At 41.6% G+C, this 26,611-nt stretch overlaps 1 protein-coding gene across 1 annotated transcript in view; it reads right to left on the reverse strand.

Annotated features, from left to right (window-relative positions):
- Window positions 1-11,441: 11,441 nt before the first annotated feature.
- The window catches only part of LOC115782561 (copine-9-like), a 132,808-nt gene continuing 117,638 nt past the window's right edge, over window positions 11,442-26,611 (reverse strand). The window contains exon 20 of the mRNA XM_030732784.1: window positions 11,442-14,338. Coding sequence (XP_030588644.1) covers window positions 14,156-14,338 — 183 coding nt within the window. The 3' untranslated portion in view covers window positions 11,442-14,155. The remainder of the gene's footprint in view (window positions 14,339-26,611) is intronic.

Genomic DNA, 26,611 nt, shown 5'->3' on the forward strand with positions numbered 1-26,611 from the left:
CGGAAATCACCTTTTGGTAGACAATCACTTTTTGGCACAACACTGGCATATCTCCAAAACTCTCCAAAAGTTGCTGATGTCACCAGAAAAAGTTACTAAATTTGTTGCTAGTCGCTTTTTGGAAAAAAAAAAAGTCACTGGGGGTCTGAAGAGGCCTAGCGACAAAGTCACTAAGTTGGCAACACCGGTGGCCAGTGTTGCCAAAAACTGATTGCAGCTTCTACCACGTGACAGGATTGTTCTTTATGACTCAACATAATGCAAATCACTTTTTGGCAGACGATCACAGAAGACCAGCTATTCAGATGACAAATTGCGCCACTGCCACTGTGTACAGTGTGGCGGCATGTACATTTTGTGTACATGCAGTGCAGTACAATGCTTTAATAGATAAGAAAGAGTGTATATTTGATACCAAGATTTTCAGGATTTTTCAACACCAGGATGTGTTTTCAGGACTGCCTATTACATTAAAATACCAAAGAACCAGGTGAAATTAAATGTCATGAAAAAACATCAACATTTTCTTTGTACACTTTTGGGGAGGGGGGTCTGAAAAAGAGTACTCTTTGTACACTTTGGAAAATGTTTTTAATTGTGAATGACCCCTTAGTAAATAAATTTTCCTATGATGGGAGAATGTAATTAAACTGTTTATCAATGGGAAAGTGGGATTTTTAGAAGCCTAACATTAGCTGGTATAATGTTAGCTTATAACCAGCAATTGTTGTTTAGCTTACACTTATGAGCTGTCCAGAGACGGGAGGGTTGCATGTCTTATCTGCTGATAATAAGTAACTGCAACAATCTCAGGAATAAATGAGCATTTTTATGCACGTTTGCATGTGCTAGAGCCCTGAATTAAGTTCAGGAGATGAGGCTTGAGGTGAGGAGGAAGAGGATGACATTTTATTAAGATGCGGCTTGTGTTATCTCTCTTCTTCATGCTTTTGCTTCTTTGATGAAGGGGACCACTTCTCTGGCAATAAAACAGGAATGATGCTTCATATCTTTTGCCTGTTGTGCAGGCATGAATTTAAATGGCAAACAGGCAAACACCTATGAGTTCTTTTCTCCTCCACCTTCGATGTACTATGTATGTAGCTGGTCTCTAGCCACATACCACTGCACGAAAAGAAGCATATTCGTCCCCGTATACTGACGCGGGCGCTGCTAGTAAACGGCAGCTTTCGTCAGCATACGGGGATCCGCATTTTCGTTCGCCTGAGACGGATATGGTCGTTTACGTACCACCAGAAGCAGCGGGGGGTAAAGGTACGGGGGGAGCCGGCCAGCGGGAGGTGTTAACGACTCCACTTTACATATGAATAGCAGCGCTGCAAGCCGAAGCAGCGGCAACAGACCCACGTGGCTTCTCTGTCATTGGATGAAAAAAATGCCATCACAATTCAGCACTCACATGTGATTGGTTGGTAGATCTGTCCCCCATTGGCCTTTATAAAGACAGGCCTGGGTAAGCCCCTCCCTAATAAATAATAACCCGGTAATAAAAATTATTTTTAATTATTATTTCTGTGATATACCTTGTATGTTATGTTGTATTCATGCCATGCTAATAACCTCAACTAAAAGGAATTCAATTAAGAGAAACAAATTGTGAGGCACAAGTTTGAATTTCTTTTTTTTTTTATTTATAAAGCAATATGCACATACACACATCATATAATCCATATATATATATATATAAATAAATAAAACAAAAACATTATGACATATAATGCTTTGCTACTTCTGGGCCATGTGGTGGTGGCTTTCTCTCAGAGCATGGTCCAGCATACAAACACTTATGGTGCATCGTTGTATTTAGGATGAGCTTCTAGTCTGTCTTGCAGTTTGGCTCAGAGGTCACTGAGCTCCTGGCTGGGGAAGCTTGGGGGTCTTAATCCAGCCCGATAAGCGCTCTGAGACGCCATCCTCATCCAACATGAGGTCAGTGGTGACACCGTCCAAGAAGGCAACCTCCTTCACTGCCAGGACACTCGTCCTCGCCTCCAGCAGCTGTTGACACAGAGCACACATTAAGTCATTATGAAACTGTATGAAATATTGTGAAAAATCAGGAAACCACACTGAAAGTTTGAGTCTCTTGACTTTGAATGCACACATAGCAGATAAGACCCTGAATGCAAAAAAAAAAATTGATCAGCTTATCTTTGTCACCAAAAACAATGGTTATATGACAAAGTACCAACTCCTGCATCCTGTGAATAAAAGACAAATGAACAAGTACTTTGAAAAAATTTAACATTGATTAAAAGTATTTCAGTGATTTTGGTCATTAACCCTTGAGGCACCTTTAAACTGATTATACATTTTTTATCTTTAGGTCCCAAAATGTTACAGCTGCTAAAACTATAAACATTCAATGTTAATTATTTTCACCTTCACTGCATCATCTTTTTATAGACATTTTGGGTTGTTCAAAAGAAGCCAGATTTTATATAAAGTTAAAAAAAACAATAAGTAATATTTTCCAAAAATAAAACTGCATTTCCAAGCTAACTACACAAATACAGCAGACCAACAAAACAATCCAACACGTCTTACCGGCTTCCTTCTTGCACGTCACCGGGCAGGATTTTTAATGGCTGCCGCCTTTTCAGGAACGTGAGGCTGACTGTAGCAGAAGCTGCGGCGGACCGTCTGTAGGTTTAACAAGAAGCTGGAAAACATTTTTGTACATTGTAAATAAAGAGCATAAACACAGTGTATACATAAACATATCCAGGCAAAAAACACACACACAAACAACACCAATAGATACTTACACACAATTATATCACGGTCCACGCATTAGGAACACTCACACTCGCGTTGTGAGGTGAACACAGTCTGTGGAAAATAAAGGTGAAAATAAATAAGAGTAAAAACATTTGAAGTTCTTCTCTCCTCCACACATTGAATACTGCTGCTTTGTTTCTGATTCTTACCTCTGCAGAGGATCATACCGGCTTTTATTGGATTCAGAGTTGTGCAGGAACTTCTTCCTATAAGATGAAACCAAATAAAAATAAGAAACCAAATCACAATACGTCTGTCAGCTTACTGTGACCATTCCTCCACTCTTAGTATTTATGTTTTAGAAACGACCAAGTGTTTTCGGATTGTGCTGCCGTCTTTTCTTTGTTAGAGTCCAGAGCATCGAGTCTCTACACAATAGACGCCATCTTGTCTTTAAGTTGCGAAAAAACAGGAGATAACCCACTCATTGCAGCCAGCAGCGTCTTCTCGTCTGCAGCGGGGCTGGTTGAAGCTGGCCGGTAGAGAGGCCCGCTTTCACAAGGAGCTTCTGGGGTGTTGAAAATATAGACGACCTCCATTGTCGTACCAGGAAAGCAGCGTAGACAAAGAACGCCATTCAGTTTGAACGGAAGAGAACGACCGTGCTGATTTCCTTTGGTCTTGCGAGACCTTCAGCGTGATCCCGCACGTGATCTGTATTGTCCAATCACAGGCGAGGAAGTTGCCACATGGAATTCAATTCATTTCATTTCAACTCAATTCAATTTTATTTATATAGCGCCAAATCACAACAAACAGTCGCCTCAAGGCGCTTTGTATTGTGGGTAAAGACCCTACAACAATACAGAGAAAACCCAACAGTCAAAACGACCCCCTATGAGCTGGAAGACACACATCCACTGTTTGTTTTTTTTTTTGTTTTTTACATTTTTCTCATGAAGGTTTTGCTGATATCTCTTATGTACATCCATGTATAGCAAAATAAAAGTTTATATGTTTTCTTATTACATCCGCCTTGGTAGTCTTTAATGTCATTAATGCATGTGAACATTCACTGAACGTTTATAGCAGCGTTCATGGGATGTTGTCTGAATGTTCAATGCTAGCTGGGAAGCCACTGCACAGGAGAGGATGATGGTGTGACAGACTTTTTGTTACAGTGAATTAGACTGAAAACTGAGTATGCTTTTCAATGAAAATAATGTTTGTAGTGTCACCAACATCAAGTTATAGCCTTTGTTTATCTCCCTCAGTCCACTAAAGTTCAGGGTTCACAAAAAACTCCAAGACAGAAGCTCACAGACAGAAGCTCACAGACAGGAGCTCACAGACAGAAGCTCACAGACAGAAGCTCACAGCCTTATTGGAAAAAGGGACAAAAGCTGAAAACGTCCAAAAGTATATTTCTAACTAGATAATACTAATTTATAAAACAGAATGACTTCTTCTGAGTTTAGTCTTGTTTGAATGTTTCCCTGTATAATTTATGTGTAGTCACATTGTAATGGAAAAAGGCTTAAAAGATGATAATGTAAATTTGATTATATATTTCTCAAAATAAAAATATGCTGCTTACAACTGTTGGGAGGGGTAGACCTCTGGTGAGTACTGGTGACCACTGGTGAGTACTTGATTTGCATTTGTATGACTCTCAGAAACCTCCTTTACATATGAGATCCTGCCCTAGACCTGAGGAGAGGGGGGAGCTCAGGGAGCACTGACACAGAGAGTCCACGGCAGTTTCCCTACAGTTTATTGTTCTGGTCAAAGCCTCCTGCTGAGAGCCCTAAAGCTCAAGGCGCGCGTCAATATTACATACAAGAAACTGTCGAAAAAAACCCACTTTTCATGCAGTGTACATAAAATGTGATTACTCAGAAGGGAGGTGTCCACTGGTGGAGAAATATGGTATTTTTAATGGATTAATTATAGGTTTATGAGACAGCATCAATTTTTTGTAAGACATAATTACACACTAATCTATGTATATTTATGAGTACAGTGCCCTTTTTTCCTGATTACATAACCTCTAAAACAGGGGTGCCCAAACTCCCGGCCCGCTTCCGGCCCCGCCCCCTACTTCCAGTCCGCGATTTGATGTAAAAAATAACATACAATTTGGCCTTTTAAGTTACTTTTTTGTCATTGCGCCTTCCCCTCCAATTAAGAGGGTTAATAGAAATGTCAAAAAAGTAACTTAAAGGCCATGTATGTTATTTTTGATATCAATTCGCGGACCGGAAGTAGGGGGCAAGGCTGGAAACGGCCCGCGGGCCGAGTTTGGGCACCCCTGCTCTAAAAATTACTGACTGTACCTTTCAAAGTTGGATAGAAAATTATAGCCAGGCCCATTTCTCAGTCACATACAGATATTCCCTAAAATCTTTTCTCAATTTGTGTATGAATTAAATAATATCTATTAGTTATCACTGTTACCATTTGAAGCGCTTGTAAATGGTGCTTTTCTACTCAGTCTGAGCACTCAAAGCACTTATATAACACATTTTACATTTACCCACGCACACCCAATATTAACTAAACTAAGTGCTTTAATTATCTAACATTCACACTCCGACGGTTGCGTCAGAGAGCAACTTGGGGTTAAGTATCTTGCCCAAGGATACATTGGCCTGGAGTAGCCATGAATCAAACCGCTGACCTTCCAATGAGTAGGTGACCTGCTCTACCTACTGAGCTACAGCCACCCCATAAGAAGAAAACTAGCTGTTTCTTCTTGCCACTAGTTAACATTAAACACTGGGCCAGCATAGCCAGTTAGCATAGCATTAAAAACTATGCTAATGGCCTTCATATTTCGTGTACTGTCATGAAAGTAGTGTTCAAATTATCATCTAATTCCAACCTAAAAAGAAAAAGAACCTGATATCTGAAACATTTTCAAAGTGTTCTTTTAAAAGGTATTTGAGTCATCCCCTCAAGAGAGACATTACATGCATTTACGCAGCATGAGATTGTGCCAGCTTGGTCCATATTTCTCTTTTGGTTTATACCTCCATCTGCAGCACCTCTCAGCTGTGACAGCATGACAACAACAAAAAGCTGTTTTATAAAGCAGCTCGGTGGTGAGGTAAGTGGAAAAACAGAAAGGCTACATTGTTGTTATAGGTAACACTACTGGTACTTTTATAGAGTCTTTTAAAATTTGACACGATTTACGTCTCCTTGATTATTTACTCTGCATTAATTTGCAGCTTGATTCTGACACTTTGAATTAGGTGCAGTCGTTCTAGAATCTCATAAGTGATCTTAAAGTCCTGCTGAGTTGCACCCTAGTTTGGTTCTAGTTAACATTTGAGCAAACCACTCTGGAACAGGCTCAAAAACCGTACCGCCTTAGTCTGAATCTAGTACTTAAAGCAATTTTCTTGAAAAGTGTTACGCACATTCTGACAGTAGTCCGTCCAGCTCCGGTAGCCCTAAAGCAGCTTGCTGAAAACTTAACGTGTACCTCCTCTTTCTTACTCTTTTTTTTTTCTTAAGGCTTGAAAGCTTCATTTATATTTGCCCAAAGTTTCCCTGAGCTAAGCCTCTCTGACCTATTACCCAAAGTCCCACAAAACCAGGTTTGTTCAAGTCCCTTTAAAAACACACGTTTTTGCCAGATGTTGTTCCTTGTTTCTTTCCACATACTCATAAAATATTATGTTTAGAAAGGAGTGGGAAAAAAAAGAAGAACATTGTAATGACATCAAGATCTGCTTGTTGTCCAGAGCTGCAGCAGACTGAGGTGCCAGTGGATTACTGAAAATGAAATGATGTTTGGGTGACTGCTGCATGAAAAGCAGTTTATCTGTCGTAATGTTACACTTCGCTCAAAGTTAATTTCCTGACCTGTTTTCAGTCTGTCTGAATGAACTCTGTTTTCCTCGACTCCTGCCAGCCTCAAAACACCCCCTTTGGAAACATGTTTACATCCAGTCAGTCTGCCTCTTTAGGTCATTGTGTTTAATTGGCCGTCACACCAACTGGTCCAGGGTTGTCGTAGTTTGAAGAATAGTTGAACTAGGTGACCTGGGATCAAACATCCCGATACGCTCATCAGAGTGTGAATGTAGATAGAAAGTACTTAGATGTAGAAGTGTAGGAAAAAGTGTGCTGGGGTGAATAAAGACATGTTGTATTTTGAGTGCTCAAGTACAGTAGAAGAACCAGGCCTTTATCATTCTAACAATATTGGAATTAATTTAGTTACTTAAAGTGAAAGTACTCAGATACACTTACAGTATCATTGGATCATAATTACTGATTCCTGATAGCATCAGGTCAGTTAAACTTCTGGGATATTGATCTGGTCAGTTCAGTAGCAGAGGGGGTTGTTACTCAGTTACAGCTGCTTTGGTGTTAATGAAATTAACATCAGGTGCACCAGAGGGGCAACAACGAGACAACCATCAAAACAGGAATGGTTTTACAGGTGGAGGCCTCTGACATTTTTCCTTCCTCATCTTCTCTGACTGTTTTTTCACTAGTTTTGCATTTGGCTATAGGGTCAGTGTCACTACTGGTAGTATGAGGTGATACCTGGAGCCTACAGAGGTTGCACAGGTAGTCCAACTCCTCCAGGATGGCACATCAATACATGCCATCGCCAGAAGGTTTGCTGTGTCTCCCAGCACAGTCTCAAGAGCATGGAGGAGATCCCAGGAGACACAGTTACTCTAAGAGAGTGCTCAGTTGAACTGTCAAATGCACAAATGCATATGATTGTGGGATTTCTATAAAATATTTGTATACATCATATAGATGTTGGTTCTCAGTTTCCTAGGTTACGTTTATTCAAAGTTTCATCAAGAGTGATCCACTCATCTACGAGGAGATAGGGAACATACAAACAATCATATGCTACGATCAATTAAAACCACCTTTATTAGTTATTTTTAATATTACTCTTTAGCTTTTTTTATTAAGACACCCTGCAATAGACTGACAACCTGCCCAGTGTGTAACGTACCCAGTGACAGCTAGGTTAGGCTGCAGCCTCAGTGACACTGATAGTGAATGTATTGGAGGTTTTACTAAATGGATGGACAGATGTGTGATGTTTGGACACACCTGATAACTACCTGTTCAAATCTGTACTATTTATCTCATGCCTGGTCCCATAAAACCAAGGCTGTCCCAGGCTAGATAGTTCAGTTGACATGCACACACACACAAATGATTTGTAGTCATTTCCCATCTCTTTGCATTCAGTCTCACACATCTCTAACCAGACTCTTTGTAGTTTTACGTCTCATTTTATTCATTTTACATCATTGTGAGTGCTGTTTAGTCTTTTTTTAAAAAACATCTTTTTGTAGTTGCTTTAAATCTGTGCTGCCATTTGATTAACAGCTCCTTCAGAGGCAGCACGCAGCCAGTTGTATGGATTACTTAACTTATTATAAGTTAATGAATTTGAACATGTCACATGACATGATGAACTGCAGTGTGTTATTAGAAAGCACCCTTTGGCACTGCACATTGGCACTGATAAGAGTATGCAATGCAGATTAAAGCTCATAATCAACTGAAGTGGATATTACTTTCATGTTAATGTCACTGACAATCTCTCTCACTCACACACACACACACACACACACACACACACACACACACACACACACACACACACACACACACACACACACACACTGCCCTCTTCAGTTAAGCTGACACACTTAATTTAATGATAATCATTCCTGACGGCCTTTGGTCAGTAAAAAATGTATTTTTGTTGAATTTATCAGTGATTTCATTGAATCTTTTCTGACAGGCTGTAGGACAGCGACAGTGAGTCTGCGAGTGTTTGCGTGCATTAACTTTTTTCTTTATATGTGTGTTATGGTGTTGAATCCTATGAAGATATGCGTATATTTATATGTAAACAAGAGGGTGAGACATTTAGTGAAGACATTACATTTTCTTTCACATTAACATAACTTCTTTTTTTTCTTTCCTCTTTTTTTTACTGCAATCATAACGGCATTAAATCATAGCAGTATTTGCAAAAAGACTTTGACAGGTATGAAAAGGCTGGACAGCATCTGCGGCTCTTGATTCTTGATTCTCACAGTTGCTAATGTCCTTTAGCCTCTCCATGAGAGGATGAGCCTGAGACGCTTAGCAGGAGCAGCAGCAGCAAAAGGCTGGGAGAGGAGCTCATCTTCTGGGTGGGTGTGGGGTGGGATGTGGAGATTCTGTGGAGAGACTCCTTGAAGCTTCAGTACTGAAAGTTAAATAACTCAGAATGAACAATTAAAGACTTTAAGGTTTTACATCAAAAATAAACAGTGTTGCCACTAGATATTTGATAATAATAAGCAATAAGTTTTTCTTCTGTTATTATCTCATTTCCACCCTGTAAATATGACAGACTCAGTCTGTCATTCTCACCATAATCTCTCAAAACAGCTATTTGCCTTTTCATGTGGGAAAATGTTTTTGGTAAAAGACGCTTTCTGGTTTGTAGTCCCAGTGCTACTGACAAATCAATTTGAGCAGGTTTTGGTGGCATGGAGGGAAAGAGGCTTCAAAAAGTGTATAAGAGGGACTGTGTCTGCAAGAATGCAGTCTTGTCTGACAGAAATTTAGCATTTTAAAATGTATCTGTTTTCATACAAACAAACACCCCAAACTGGCAGATAGTAGTGGAAGGTTTCCAGTTACCTTACCACTGGAAGCCCCTAGAAAAGTTGTTTTGTTCTTACCACAAATGAGGGGTATAAGCCAATACTAGCTTTGGGACCTCAAAAAGTTTGCCTTTTCTCACTAGTTTGCCTCGCTTTTTGACATGTTCTCACGTAGGCTCGTTGCAGTTAAACAGGGCGCATTGCTTAGTCAATCAAAAGTAAAGAAAAATCTCATTGCATGGGCTGTGTATATCCCAAACTGTATATCCAGTGGCCAGTGCTGCACACTGCATACCCTCTTAATGTGATCAGAGATACAAATACAGAGGTAGAAAGAAATAGGCTCTTGGAGAGTGCAGAGGTATTCAACTATCAACTTGGAGCAAGACACTAAGTAAAATATACATGCATGCACAGACACACAAACAAGAGAAAGGCATAGCTATAACACATAAGAAAAATCCCACATGTCTAGGTCATCATTGTACTGTAGGTTTATTATTTATGATTCCTGTTAAGTACATTCCCTCCTCAGGCTGTGATGGAGCATTTGGTCCCTTTAAGTCCATACCAATGTTGGTGTTACGCTTATGATGTTACAAACAGAAAAAAGTAATCTGTTGATATCCTGATGTTGATATGTTAAATTGAGACATTTTAATTTATTTTATTGTGTCTGTTATTGAATGTTGTTAAGTTCAGTTTTACAGTTCTGATATTTTATAACTTTGCGTGGTTTTGGTTGGAAAATTAAAAAAAAACAAAAATCTCAGACTTAAGCTGTTAAAAGTTAAACATAGCACCAAGGAAGTAGTACTTCATCCCTACTGCACAATTATATATGGAGATTTTGGCAATAAAGCTGTCCTAAGTCTTGTAGAAACTAGAATATTGGGGAAATGCATTATGATTACACACTGGTAAGAAACTTTTGTCACTGTGGCAGAATTATTGATCTTTGTGGCACAGATAGATAACGTTAAGACTTTCTCATAAAAACAGAACATACTGTTCTAAACTTGGTGTCAAGTCTGGTTAAACATCCATTCATCCATCTTCTGCTGCTTATCTGGGGCCGGGTCACAGGGGCAACAGCCTAAGCAGAGTAGCACAGACTTCCCTCTCCACGGCCATCTCCTCCAGCAGGGAAACACCAATGCATTCCTAGGCCAACTGAGAGACTTAATCAATCCAGTTTGTCTTAAACCTACCCTGGGACATCCTAACATGTTCAGAACACCTCACCTGGCTCCTTTCAGTGTGGAGAAGTGGCGGCTCTACTCTGAGAACCTCCTGAGTAACAGCTACTGCCAGAGCCACACTCTGCCTGACCTGCCTGTACTGTACCTGTCAGCTGCCCCAGAGTCCTGCAGCCTAACCAAACCCAGTAGGACTTCTTCAGCTTGACAACTAACTTTACCTCTAGTGACAGACACTGACAGGCACCAACCACCTTGCAGCCACAGCTCTATGTGACCGCCTCAACAATGCTGGTGCAGAACATGGTCCACTCAGACTTGTCCCCAGCCTCCCTTGGAATGCTGTCAAAGTTCCGCTGGAGGTTGGAATTGAAGGGCCACCACAGCCTCCACCCTGGACTGCCACCTGACACAAATCACATCCGGCCCCTACAGCACTTCCTGCGGGTGGTGAGCCCAAAGGAGAGTAGGCCCATGTCACCTCTACAGGTTGCGCCCAGTTGGGCTCTCCCTTGAGCTCCTTCCCCAGGCCTGGCTCCAGGGTGGGGCCCTGGTAACCCTATCCCAGGCAGGGCAAACTGGTGCCTCGATTTTTTTATTTTCCATAACAGTCATCTTCCTGTGGCCACTCACCCAGGACCATTTTGCCTTGTGAAACCCTACCAGGGGTAAAAGGCCCCGACAACATAGCCCCCTGGGATCACTGGACCACGCAAACCCCTCCACTATGGTGAGATGAAGATTCACGGAGGGGCTCTGTCAAGTGCTGTTTTTATTTTCAAAACAAGATAAAAACAGATATGAGGTGATATGAATCCAAATTGGAAATGAAGCAAACACATTACCATTATGTATTAAAGCTCTTTAATTTTTTTTTTTAATGAATCAACAATTTAAAGCTGGAACTCATTCTGAACGATCTCTATAGTGCTGCTGAATGAATTACTACATACAACACACAACCAGCAAGACTGTGCTGCTTCATGTTTGGATATATTGTACTGCAGGTCATCACCTTCAGGTGATACGCGTAAACACAGATATAGTCAAACGTCATATCGAAACACGACAAGATATTTGTCAGAACAGTTAAGGGTTTCTAGGTCAAACATCTACATTCTCCTTATATGGACATTCTGAAAAACGTCAACATACAGTGTAGCTGTTCGAATACAGATGTAAAAGTTTTTTTTTGTAGATTTACTGTAAGCAATAAAAAAAATTATGTCCAATAGAACCTTATCCATCTTATTTTTTTTTTTTAAAGGGGACCTATTATGCTTTTCCTTACACTCACATGACTAAAGTCAAACTAAACTCAGGGTTCAGTCTCTTTTCAGTTTGTTCTGTCTAACCTGGGCTCTGTATGACCTACAGAGCAGAGCTCACTAATGTGGTCGTCCGAGGCCCATAGCACTGGCAGTGAGCACAGAAGCTCCACTCGCCTGCTCTTCAAACCTGGTTTTTATGTGGGGTAACCAATCAGCAGAAAATGGCTAAAACAGCTTGTTACAGACAGGGAATGAACTGACAGGCTGTACCAAGGCCAAGTATAAAGTAAATAAAGACTATTCTTGAGCTGTGAATCATGCAAAGCTACTTTAGCAGAGTACATGAATAAAAATATGAAGTTTGAAATAAGCATAATACGTTTCCTTTAAGTTCGTACAGTCATAAGACAACAGGAAGGGATGGACAGAAATCACAGCAGGGCTTCAAATACTTTGCTTCTAATACCACCAGCATCTTGCAGAGTCACTGCATTGCTCTGTTTGTTATGACCCTGCCAAAATATCAAAAGTACATGTAATTTCACATGTTTCTGCGAGATACAAGGCATATAAGTTAGTTCCAACATCTGCAAATGAAAATGGACAGTACAGATAATTTTGGACGATCACTCTGAGTGATGACACATATTTTACACACTGCAACACAATAGTTTCCCCGACATGCAACAAACATGACGTTGAAACTGATTATTTTAGAAAAAGTCAATATGCTCACACGGCAAATAAAACATCCCATATAAACCACCATCGTCACGCTTGACATTAACTTCAAAGAGTGACACATTTCATATAGACGCTTGTAGTTTTTTTTTACATGGGTGTCTGTTATTTGTTGGAATGCCTGTCAAAGATTAAGATAGTAGCTGCATCTGTTCATGCGTGTGTACTGTTTGAGTTAGTATAGGAATGTACAGTAGTCATGCATAATAAAGATACCCTGCTATACAAGGGGTGAGCACTAGGTGGCAGGCTTTGCCAACTTTGCAACACAGCTCCAGTCTGCCGGGGAATAAAATGTCAAGTCATGGCAGGGGAGAGGAAGGGACATGCATAGGGCAAACATTACATTGGAAGTCAGGTATATTGCTTTTCATAGAATGTGCGTTTATCCCTCATTGAGATTTTTTCCCCCTGGAAATATGCATACAAAGGCTTCTCACACTAAAGACAGCACTGAGCTGCAGCCTTCCTCTCTGCTGCTGTCTCCAACCCAGCTCTCATCTGCCCCACTGTTCTTTCCCTTCCCTTCAAACAAAACAGATTTCTGGATGCTTTGTTCTTCTTCCCATCCTTGTGCATCTCTTTTTCTCCTCTCTATTTTTTCCCCCTCCCTCACTCTCTTGCCCGTTCCTCCCCTCTGCTCCCTTTACTCCCACCTACAATTTCTCCTTCCGTCCTTCCTCCCTCTTCCTCCTCTCTGCAGGGCAGCCGGAGAGTCTGGCATTTCTCTAACAGCAGGGGGGGAATCTGCACCCAGCCTCGGCCCATGCTGGGCAAAGAGAGTGTGGGTGTGGCATGTCTGACAGAGGTGAATGTACGTCTAAGTCTGTGACCGTCAACATGTGAGTGGATTCCCCACATTAGATTTAACAACACTTATTTCCTACCCTATAAAAGACAAACCCAAGGAGTCTCTCTCTAATTTATCTGAATGGATTAAACTGAAGTAGTTGGCATGCTTGATTACAGTTTCAGATTTGGCTCAGCAAACAATGAGAAAGTGTAAAATGAAAATGTCTTTCATTGAGGTGATCAATCACTCCAAAGAATTACAGTCAAAACTTGGCCTTAAATAACCCCACAGCACCTCACGCAAGCTGGAGTCTATTGCTATTCAAGGGCTTTGAATTCATTCAGCTTCAGGACTCCCGCCAAATGTGACAACACTGGCGAGCACCAGTGGCAAACCTTTTGTTCCAAATGTGTTTGGTCAGGGGAATCAGACAATTAAAAAAAAAAAGAAAAAGCCATGTTCTGAACGGTCAGATGTCAGAGGGGAGCAATGGTCATGGTTCAGTCTCGAACAGTAAATGAAATCAATACCAGGGCGATTCAGAGCTACAGCAGTGGGTGAGTCAGGGATGAGCACCCGCTGCGTAGCTGCCATGTGCCTGTTTACCCCCATGGGTGATAAGAGAGGAAGATGGGTGACTGCGAGTGGATTCTTCCCTCACTATTGTTTTCAATTTAAAAACAATAGTGAGGGAGGTGAGCAAAGATAAGCAGAGAGGGAGAAACAGAGACAGAAATGCAGAGACTATGTTGAGGGTCAGATGTGTCTGTGCAGCTCTGGTAGCGGGGAGGAGGACAGGGCCGGTCGCGGTTCAATTCCTCGGCTCTTCATGAAAGACAGCAGCTGGTCAGGGATCTCGGCAAGGACGTCCTTAGCCAGTCGAGCCATGCTGAGGACCTGGTTGCCAGATCTGTCGATGTAGTCTCTGAATGGAACAAACTAGGAGTGGGAAAAAATAGTTCAGATATAATTATTAGATACATGCTGTTTATTTAGTACAAATTACTATGCACGTGGCATATCAGTATAAATTACAATGAAAATCGGAAGATCTCCCTAAACATTAAAAAGCCTGCAATAGTGCAATGTTTTGCAAGACTGATGAAAAGCACTAATATTTCACATAAACTGAAGAAATCATCAAACTGTGAAAAGATTAGTGAGTGGCTCAGAGAGCAGATAAAATCAGTGAAATAAAGGCTCATTAAGAAAAGTTTCTCTAAGACTAATGATACTGAAAGGCAGCTATAAAAAGCCACTGATATTCAAAACTGCTGGTCTCTGTGGAGTACCAAAATCCTCTGGATGCCGGGTCCTCCCAGGCCTGGCAGTTTAAGGTTTGTTTTGGTCCCAAAGCTCACAAGGAGAAACAATGGGCTCGAGGTGTGTGTGTGTGTGTGGTTACGATGGGTACAGGGGTCCCTGGGGACATAAAATAACCTCTGGAAATGTGGACTTCCTAACTGTCTATTTCATGCCATATAAAAAGTATCATTGGCTGGGAATTAAAAGACAAAGAAAACAATACATTGCGTGATGACAACCATCATCCCCTGACCTCAGTTTCAGTTTCACTAGGACAGTATATAATGTGGAAAAAAGCAACTCTGGGATACAATACTTGCAGTTTCCCAGTGAAACAGATCTTTTAAACTTTTCAAGTTTATTGCATGAGACAGTAGTTAAGGAATACCTCTTAGCATTTCTAGGAAGCTGGATTTGAAGCCTTTTCATCACTGACTGCAACGCTTTCAAACTGCACTCAGCATTATCATTTTAAACAATGAATTTTATTTCCTTTTTTCCAACAGAAAACTAATAAATCAGCTTTATTAGTTTTCTAATTTGAATACATTTGACCCACAGGCGATTTTACATTCATCTGAAAAAAGGTACACTGGTTGGTTTGGGGGTATCTGGGGACACAATAAAATGTCTTAAGTTGGGGTTGATAAGGACACTTTTTCTTTTTTTTTTGCTCCATCAGGAGGTTAATGTAGCCATTCTTTGGAGGCCTTGTACAAAAGACAAGTCCAGAACTTTTCTCGTCATCTTAATGTTCACCAAGGTCTTTTCAGACATGAATAATGGAAACACAGCTGGATTCATCTGCCTGTTGAAGACTAACAACTTGCATTTTGTACATTTCTCATGTGATATTTGGCACCTGGTGTTGCGTGACAGGGATGGGGAAAAAAATGATACCAAGTAAGACAGCGCTTTGGCTGCATCCGTGATGAATTTTAAAGCTGTTCTTGCCTCTGAAGCCTTAATTAAGGACCACTGTGAGCGTGAGAGAAACCTTTGGCCTCCTCACAGCGAATCCTCTCAGACATTTTCTCATCAGTTACAGCTTTTATTAGATAATGATTTCAGCTGCATACTTTAAAGTACTTTAAAAGTAGAAAATACAGGCAGAGGATGCTGCCATGATTAATATGGTCATACAAATCCCTCATTCTCTCTCTTTTCTCCCAGCTGCCAAGTGCTCACTTACTGAGTTTTCACATTCATTATACTAATTTCATGCCATTCTTTGAGCTTTCATGGATTCAACCACCAATTATTTTATTTTCTTGATGAATTTATGAATATAGCAATTCTGAACAAGAAACAGGACTCCATAAGCTACCGAGTCACTTCAGGTCAGTTCACACCTACTCATTTCAGTCAGTTCAGGGTGTGGTTAAAATACTGACATACAAAAGGATAAAACTGTCTCGTTACTGGAGGATAAGAAGAGGTCATAGACTGTATGTGAAAGATGGACATGGTCAATGTGCCAACATTACATGCTGGGGACTGGAATATATCTTTAGTTTTCTAACAACTTGACTTTTCCTCCCTACATTTTAACACAAATATCTGTGCTTTTTACTCCTTACATTTTCAAAACCGGCTCGTTACTTTAGGTTTAACACATCTGAGGGAAGTTTTTAGCTCCCAGCACAGCAGTACAGCAGTGAGTCAGAGGAACTGGCAGTCTGCAGACATTCTTAAACAGTACATGAAGGATTTTGGACTTTGCGATGCTTGGCGTTCACATCACCCTACTTTGAGAGATTATAGTTATTTCTCACCAGTACACAAATCTCATTCCCGCTTAGATTACTTTTTAGTTAGCAGCTCCATAATGATGGATATCACAGACACTCAGATTCACCCTATCACTATTAGCGATCATGCACCGGTGTCTATGTCTCTGACACAGAAAAGAGTCACACCACCAATCAGGAACTGGAGATTTAATACATCATTACTTAAAGAAGAAGATTTTATTAATTATTTCAAAAAGGAATGGTCAGCATACTTAGAATATAATGATATTCCAGGAATATCACCATGTGTTCTTTGGGAAGCAGGAAAGGCAGTAATGCGGGGCAAAATAATATCTTACTGCTCGCATAGGAAAAATAAAGAAAAAGCACTTGTGTTAGAATTAGAACAAAAAATTAAATCTTTAGAAACTGCCTATGCCGCTTCACCACAAGAACATACAATTATCAGCCTGAGGAAACTGAAACTGGAGCTAAATGAAATAATTGATAAAAGGACACAATTTATGTTGCAGAGGCTGCGTTTGGAAAACTTTGAGCATGGAAATAAATCTGGAAAATTCCTGGCCAAGCAATTAAAACTGAATAAAGAAAAAACAGCTATTTTTTCTATTAAAGACTCGACTGGTATTATTACTCATGACCCACAACAAATAAATAACTCTTTCAGAGACTTCTATGAAGCCTTATATTCACCACAGATTAACCCATCTGATACTGAAATTGAAGAATTTCTTAATAATATAAATCTACCAAAACTAAATGACAGCCAGGCTGCAGCTCTGGATTTACCTCTTTCATTGTCTGAACTTAGTGAAGCCCTACAGCATCTCCCAAATAATAAAGCCCCAGGCCCAGATGGTTTTCCAGCCGAGTTTTATAAAGAATTTTGGTCTGAGCTAGCTCCCATTTTTTTCAGAATGGTAACTCAGATTCAGAATGACCACATCTTATCTCCAACCTTAAACTCTGCTAACATTAGCCTGCTTCTTAAACCAGGCAAAGACCCCACACTCCCATCCAGCTACAGGCCAATCTCTCTCATTAATGTAGATCTTAAAATAATTTGCAAAGCCCTTGCCAAAAGATTAGAAAGTATTACTCCATTTATTGTACATCCAGATCAAACAGGCTTTATCAAGGGTCGGCACTCAGCCAATAATACACGTCGACTGATAAATATAATAGACTATTGTTCTATTAACAAATTAGAGACGACAATCGTGTCTTTAGATGCAGAGAAGGCATTTGATCGGGTAAATTGGAAATTCTTACTAGCAGTTCTGCAAAAATTTGGATTCGGTTCATCCTTTGTAAACTGGATCAGAACACTACACAGCTCTCCGAATGCGCGTGTTAGGACAAATGATCTCATTTCACAAAGTTTCAGTCTGCAGAGGGGCACTAGGCAGGGCTGCCCACTCTCTCCCTCTCTTTTTGTAATTTTCATTGAGCCGCTAGCAGCAGCAATCCGTCAAAATGCAAATATTAAAGGGATTCAAACTGAAAATATGAACCATAAACTTAGCCTTTATGCTGATGATGTATTACTTTTCCTTGGGAATTCACAAGGCTCTCTTTTGAAGACTATCACACTGATAGATAAGTTCTCATCTATATCTGATTACTCTATCAATTGGAGTAAATCAACAGTTTTGCCTCTGAATTGTAATTTCCAGAGAACCTCTAGGACCCCACTAAAGTCAGGAAATATTAGATATTTAGGCATAAATTTTTCCGCCAGGCTCTCAGACTTGGTACGATTAAATCATATCCCCTTATTAAAAACAATAGAGGATGATCTCACACGTTGGAACAGTTTACCTATATCACTCATGGGGAGAGTTGCTGCCATTAAAATGATGGTTTTACCAAAAATTAATTATCTATTTTCATTGATCCCTAATAAACCTTCTATTCCTTGGTTCAAGTCACTAGATTCAAACATCTCAAAATTTTTATGGAAAAACAAACCGTCAAAAATAAGCTTAAAAACTTTACAAAAGCCAAAACACAGTGGAGGTCTAGAATTACCAAACTTTTATTACTATTTCTTAAGCAGTAGATTGCAGTATATTTCAAAGTGGATCAAATCCAATTCATTAGACAACCCATGGCTGGATCTAGAACAGGCGTTTTGTGGAAAAATAAAAATCTCAGATTTACCTTTCATTAGTTCCAGTATTAAACATCATAACTGCTATAAAGTCCTTAGTATAAATACCTCTCTGACAGCCTGGTGGGAATTTTTAAAGATAACTAAGTCTTCACTCATCCCCTGTAAACTAACACCCATTTGGAACAATCCAGATATTTGTCAGAAAAAGAAAATGCTGAATTTTCCGTTATGGCGTGATAAGGGTATAAATAACTTAGAACATATTATCCAAGATGGAAATTTTATCACGTTCCAAGAACTTATATCAAAATATAGAATTGGCAACGGTAGATTTCTGGAATATCAACAAGTTAAGTCCGTCCTACAGGGAAGATTTAACCTTAATCAATTGAATCTAGAAATGCCTACTTGGGTAACAGAATTTCTTAACCTCTGTACCCCAAAATTGTTATCAAAATTATATAAATTATTAATAAAAACTGATGATTCAGTTTCCCTCCCAATTACAAAATGGGAGCGTGATCTTTCTGTCAACCTGGATCAAAATTTATGGACAGAAATATGTTTAAATATCTTCAAAATGACTAAAAGACCCCAAATACAACTTGTACAATATAAGATTCTCCATAGAACATACTACACTGGACAAAGGATGTTCCAAATGGGCCTTACACACTCAAACATATGCACCCACTGTACAAGCAATTCAGAGGATAATCATCTACACGCTCTGTGGTCTTGTGTACCAGTTCAGAGATTTTGGCAGAGGATTTGTGAAGATCTATCCACATGGTTTAGCTGTCATATCCCAACTTCCCCCAGACTATGCATCTTAGGTGATGTCAGTGAATTAATTATGGAGTTAAATATATCACACATAGTTCTTACTGCCTTGTGCATCGCTAAGAAGATGATCCTCATGAACTGGAAGACAAAAAATAAACTATGTATTACTCAGTACAGAAATTTATTAGTAGATCATGTTAGTTTAGAGAGAATGTCTGCTTCTTCTAAAAACAAATTGGAGGAATTTGACTCTCTTTGGTTCCCACTGCTCAGCTCCATTACTTAGTGGGGGTGGTGGGCTGCGGGCTCTGCTCCTGATGTGCTGTGTGGGGGGGTGGGGGGGGACTCCGGGGGCCTGGGTAGCTGGTAGCCTCCTGAGGCTGGGGTCCTGGGGCGACCTTCTGGTGATGTCTGTGTGCCTGTCCTGGTTGATGGTGGTGGGGGCTTGGATGGTGCTGCCTTCGGTCCTGGGGTGTGGGCGGGGTGCTTGGGGGGGTGGTGCCGGCCCTCGGTCGGTTGGCTGGTCTTCCCTGTATGGCTTGGGGGCTGGGGTCTGGGGCCCCGGCACTGGGGCCACGCCGGCTCCCGGTGGGCCCCCCCTGGCGCGGGGGGGGCCTCTGCTGTCCCGGCCGCGCCGCCGGGTGGGGTGGGTTGGCCTGACGTCGGGATGTCCGGTCTACGCTTTTGGGGCCCTGGGGTGCCTGCGTTGCAGGGGGGTGGGGTGGGGGATGGGGCCGCGGTGGGGTGGTTGGGGGGGACTGGGCACTGCATTTCCATGCCCAGGCCAGTATGTCCTGTCGCCTGTTTGTGTCTATTGTTGAGTGAATGGGCATCTAGGAGGAGCGGGCCGCCCTCTGCGGTGGGGGCGAGGGCGCCAACCTCGGGTGCTGCAGTGCTCCGGGATGCTGTCACCGCGGCCCCGGGCTCACCTCCCCCTGCCCTGTGCTGGGGTGTGGGAGGTCGGGGTGCCTATTGAGCCAGCGGACAGCTGGCTCTCTTCTTCCAGGATTTTTCCTGGTCATATGCCCCCCCCCCCCCCCCCCCCCCCCCCCCCCCTCCCCATACACAAACACACACACACACACACACAGAATACACATCACTCACAGATGTAGGATGGAGAGGCCACGTGGAGAGCTGCACCACCACTTGCCTCTCCGTTTTAATTGCACTTTAGTCATTATAACTCACAACACATACACACTTACACCCTGATACACATAGGACCTTTGGGGCAGGCATGTTACTCAGAGGTTGATGAGATGGGCCGCTGAGGCGGCCCCACTCGGATCCTCGTCACTGTCTGTCTCCAAATTTTATTTGCACTTTAGACATGGAGGGTTTTGGGGGGGCAGTGTGGGCAGGCGCTGACGACCAACAGTTGGAGCTTGTGGCATAACTGTCCCCTCAATTTTAACTGCACCCTATACACCTCATTCACTCACAAACATTAACACATAGACCTACAAGTTGGGGAGGAGGAGGGGTGGATGGGTCATCTTACACCCCGATTTCTTGCGTCTCGCCCGGGGTAGGGGTCGGGTGGTTCCTTGGGGACCGGGCTGGTGGCGTCCTGGGGTCGCTGTTGGCCCTGGGGTGGTTTCCACTTGCCCCGCCTTCAGAGGGTGGGTAGCTATGGATGAATGTGTGTCTTTGTGTATTTGTCACCGTCTCTGTGAGTATGGGTGGGTGAGTGAATGTGTATGTATGGCATATCTGTGTGTGGGTAAGTATGTATGGGCATGTATGAGTATCTGTGTATAAATGTGTACACGGGTGTGTGGGTGTGTTTGTATGTATGGCTGGACCTGGGTCTGGGCCTTGTGCCTTGCCTCCTGGCCACTCCTTGCTGGTTGCCTCCTCCCCCCTACCCCCCTGGGATGGGGGTGCCTCGGGGTTCCTGGGTGGGGCTGGGTGTTCTGGCGTGGGTACTGGCCTGCCCCCCTTGGGGGTGCGGTGCGGGGCTGCGTTGGCTTCTTCGGCGTGGGGGGGGGTCTGTGGAGGGTCGGGCGGTCCTTGGGTGCCGTGGGCCCGGGAGCCCTGCCGCCGGCCAGTGCAGGGGGCTGGCCGCTGGGGGGGGCTGGCTTCTCATCGCCTTGGGTTCCCTGGAGCCCTCGCTCCTCGACTGGGGGGGCTCCGTCTGAGACCACCCTCTCCCGTCTGCTGGGGTAGGTGTGCGGTTGTCTTTGGACTGAGTGGCCGGGGGTCTTCCTGGCTCTTGGTGGGCTGCTGGTGGCCTGGGGTTCCGGGGGCTTTCCGTACCTGCCTCTGGCTTCTGATGGGTGGAGCTGCAGCGTTTTGCCCTCATTGGTAAGTACGTTCCATGACACAGACACAAACATGACACAGACACAAACGCCCACTCAATCACAACTCAACAAAATTGTTGGTGTGCGTAACATGCTTTGTTAGTTTTGTTTTTCACACACAAATTTATTTTTGCAAGTATTGATAGTATTTTTTTATATGTTAAAGTGATGAAGTATCTGATTAATAGACTTGTGCTCTTTCCCCTTTTTTTTTTTTTTTTTTTTTTGCTCCCTTTCTCTCTCCCTTTTTCTTCTCTTTATTTTCCTCTTCTTCAGCCTGTCAGCTCTGGCTGTTACATAGTATGTGGAAAAATAACTCAGATAAATAAAATAAAGGGTTAAAACATCAACAAGAAGAGCCTATTGAGAACCTATAGAGCTCATCTTGAAATAGCAAATATGTTTGGCACAACAACGCATTCAGATCACAGTTCTGCTTGCAAGATCTACCAGACATGACAGGCTAAAAAAAAAAAAAAAAAAAAAAATACTGACATACAAAAGGATAAAACTGTCTCGTTACTGGAGGATAAGAAGAGGTCATAGACTGTATGTGAAAGATGGACATGGTCAATGTGCCAACATTACATGCTGGGGACTGGAATATATCTTTAGTTTTCTAACAACTTGACTTTTCCTCCCTACATTTTAACACAAATATCTGTGCTTTTTACTCCTTACATTTTCAAAACCGGCTCGTTACTTTAGGTTTAACACATCTGAGGGAAGTTTTTAGCTCCCAGCACTGCACGCCTTCAAACATTAAACTAATTTGAGCCTAAATGGAGGGAACAATAAAATAAAAAAGGCAATCCTATTGGTGTATTTATCACTGGGGCTTATTGCATACAAAGAAATTAAAGAGACAAAAACATATAATTTAGGCATCATTTATAGCGCTGTACTCAGGGGTTGAACTGCGGCATACTAACTTTGTGTTATTCAATGGTTGCATGAAATACTCTGCATTTTGGTGGAGGATAAAAATGTTAACTTCTCGTACTGTGGCGAATTTACAGTAAAGCTCTGTGTTGGACTGTGGCTATTCTGTCCCTCTCACATCTGACCCTTCATAGTCGGCTTTTTAAAAAAATTGTCTGATTCCCCTCAGCAGACACAAAGTGGCTGTGGTGTTCATGGCCAGACTTCATTTCTATACTGTACTTTTGCTACCTCTGGATAACCCATTATATTTTCCATCATAGAAAAGTAACATGTAGAATGCTGGAATAAATACAATCCATGCATAAAACTGCATTCTCGGTGCAACAGGACAAAAAAGAAGAAAGTTTTTATTATGTGCATTCCTTATCAGAGCCTATTGCCAACATAATCCAAAATTCTACTTCATCACAGACAGTAGATCCAGAGGTCTATTGTGTCTTATTGCAGTTGATGCTTATGTATCCTCGAGCAAATGTAACTCCTCAGTAAGGAAAGTAGCTATCGGCTGCCCTACTAGAAGTCGCTATGTGATGTTTTTATCATGCTCCTTCTGATGTTGCTGTCTGCTGTCTATCACAACTGGGGTCTTCTGCTCCTTGTAAACCACCACTATGTCTGGTTGGTTGGCAGAGGTGGGAAGTAATGAAGTACAAATACTTCATTACTGTACTTAAGTAGATTTTTCAGGTATCTGTACTTTGAGTATTTATTTTTCTGGCTACTTTTTTTTACTTTTACTTCCTACATTTTTACACAAATATCTGTATTTTCTACTCCATACAATTTCAAAACAGACTCGTTACTTTAGATTTAACGCCTATGAGAGAAGTTTGCCTTTCCGGTCACTGTGCTGTCAAACATCAAACAATCTGAGCCTAAATGGCAGAATAATAACACACACAGTAAGAGACGGTCCAACTGGCGTATCTTCCATTCCCAGGGATTATCGCATACAAAGAGATTAAAGAAGCAAAACCATATAATATATGTATCATTTATAGCTCTAGAATCAGGGCTATCACGGGGCCGGACCGAGGCCAGATGTCCGTAATTTGTGCACTGAAGAGTAGCAAAAATAAAGGGGGCGTTGCAGGTAATTTTAAATGCAATATTTCTACATGCTCAACAAATATCAGCAAACACACAAAAAGTATCTGCAGTTTGTCACACAGTGTGTCTGCTAGCTAAAAGAAGAGCTGCTGTATTTCCAGGGAGAGAAAAGAATGAGAGAGAAGTTCACTCAGAGATGGAGAAAGAGGACAGGAGAGGAAGAAGAGAGGTTGGATTTAAAGGCAAGGACTGCAAAGCAAACTGGGGTACACTAACTTTGTGCAATTCAAAGATTGTATAAAAATACAGTTTACTGCAGGACAAACAGGTCAGCTTGTTGTACTGTATTTACAGTAAAGCTCTGTGTTGGTGCACTTTGTGTTCATGGTCAGAGTTACAGGTTACATCAGTGTAGCAGAGATGAGTCTGAATCAAAGGTGCTGATGCTGAGATTCATTCACTGAATCCAACATTTCTACAGCCTGTATGCTGTCAGTGTAGGGGATGGAGATCAGCTCAGATAGCTGTGAAATACTGGGTTACATCTTTATGAATTCAGTTCATCCACACAGAGCAGTAAACCTCAGAGCAGCAGCAGCAGGTCAGCTGATCACAGCCTGCACACCAACATCATTTACTGCAGCTCACAATAGAAAGTTGTGATTCTTCTCCCCATGCAGAGCCACTACAGCTGATCTTAGTGTTCCTCCAGCTTCTGAATCCCACTGTAACCCCTGAGTATCCTCGTGTTTGTGTTTAGGTGGAGGCACAGTCACCCTCTACTATGGAGGACACAGAGAACAGAGCTGTGTTTAAATTCCCTTTCACAGTTTGTGGCCTACATAACAGATTCAAGCTGAGAGCATTCATTAGAAATAAAATTTATACTGGAATAACATTTGTGTTCTCATGTATTATTTTATATTATTACAATAATATATAATGAGGTTCAGTTAACTTTACACAAAAAATAGCAGGTAGAAACGCCCTCCAAAGAGCTACTTTTACTTTCTTTGAGTACATTTCAGAGCCTGTACTCTCGGGTCCTGTTGGCTGTGGCAGACTCCTGCCTCTATGGATCTGGTGCTTAGAGCCTGTTCTTGTGCTGCAATGATCAGAGCCTCTGTGCTGTCCTTTAAGCCAGCCTTTTCCAGCCACTGGTAGAACGCCTTGATGTCAGCCACTTCCTCTATCTGTCGATGGTGCATTCCATGCAGGGCCTTGGTCATCCATGACAATTCCTCTTCCTGTTTGTTATCACTTTGTCTTCAGCTGCCCAAGACATTCTTAGAGCAGCTCATCTCAGGGGGCCATCTTCCTGATGTGTTTGTGGATGCTCTGTATTTCATGCTGGATTGTGGCTCTTATGCTCACTAATCCTCACTCGCGTTCTCTCCATTGCTCATAGAGCCTCAGGCTGCTCAACTTTGGGTGGAGACCTCAGTTCATTGTGAGGAGCTTTTGCGCCTTGACATCAGTGGCATCTATCTCCTCCTGTGGCCAGCGTATTATTCCAACTGGGTATCTGATGACTGGTAGGGAATATGTATTAATGGCTTAGATCTTATTCCTACCATTCAGCTGGGTTCTCAGTACCTGTCTAACCTTCTGGAGGTACTTAGCAGTGGCTCACCTGATAGACTGTATCTGCACAAACTCACTCCTGCATCAGTGTCACTGAAGCCACACTTCCATACTGAGTAGTATGACATTAATTTAAGAAAGAAATAATGTTGCTGCAGTGAAGGCAGTACTCATATTGAATCAATAACAATGAGAAAGCATGAAATTTAAAGTGAGTGAACATTTTATCCCTGCTTAGTGTAACCATCCTGATTGAATTATTGTCATAATAAGGTTAAAGGCAATCAAATGATTACTGTGTGCATGCAAATGTGATTACTGCTGTTAGCAAAATAAACTCAAAGACAGTATAGCAATAGAAATACAGCTTTAGAACAACTGCATAAATTATTTGGCTATTAACCTTGTGAGGGGTCATTTTTGTTTTTCATCAATGCAGTGCTTTACAGTGATAACTTAAAAATGGCTGCAGTAAAGTGTGTGAAGACTTGTGGATGTGTTTAACAAAAAGACGTATAAAATGAAACTCTTGGCTTGACTGCAGCACGTTCATTTATGTTTTATGAAAGCAAAAAGATTTAGGATGGATTTTGGGAGCATAAAATTGCTATTCATACAAAAAAATACCCTCCAAACTATCCTATGGCAGTCTATTACAATCAAATGGGACACAGAGCTCCTCTTCCTTAAAAGTAGCTGCCCTTGAAGTGATGCCTATGAGAAACATTTTTTATTGTCACAATACAGGCCACAAAACTTCTAGAATTGAAAAATGAGGTAGACTCCCTGCTATTTTCCACTGCTGCTTTGCATGGTGGTTTACCATCCACCAAAGTATAGTAAGGACTTTTTAAATTACTTCTCTGATCTCTTGGCTGAAGTTATTCTAATTGTTGGGGATTTTAATATCCACATTTGTTGCCCCTAGGAACCTCTGGTGAGGAACTTTTTTAGATTTAGTGGACTTTTTAAATTTAATTCAGTCTGTGAATGGTCTCACTCAGGAATGTGGGCACACATTGGATCTTGTTTTGTCTAATGGGTCATCTGTTCTTAATTTGGAAATCGGTGATGCAGTGTTTTCAGACCATTTGCATATCTTAATTAGGGCCTGAGCACAACCTGTGCAAAGGCCCTATTGTTTCTGCTTTTGATTATTCAGGCAAACTAATTGCTTTTTTGAGGGTCTAAACATGCTCAAAAACTCATTAAATTTTGCACACATCAGGTCTGGTGAAAATTTGCGTATTTTAATGGTTTCAGGCATGGCCCTTCAATATGGCTCTACAGCGCCGCCTTTAGTTCAGTTCCCACTGCTGCGTTTCATGTACATGTATGAAATTTGATACACATATATAACGTG

Source organism: Archocentrus centrarchus, chromosome 7 (assembly GCF_007364275.1).
Source record: "Archocentrus centrarchus isolate MPI-CPG fArcCen1 chromosome 7, fArcCen1, whole genome shotgun sequence".
NCBI lineage: Eukaryota > Metazoa > Chordata > Actinopteri > Cichliformes > Cichlidae > Archocentrus > Archocentrus centrarchus.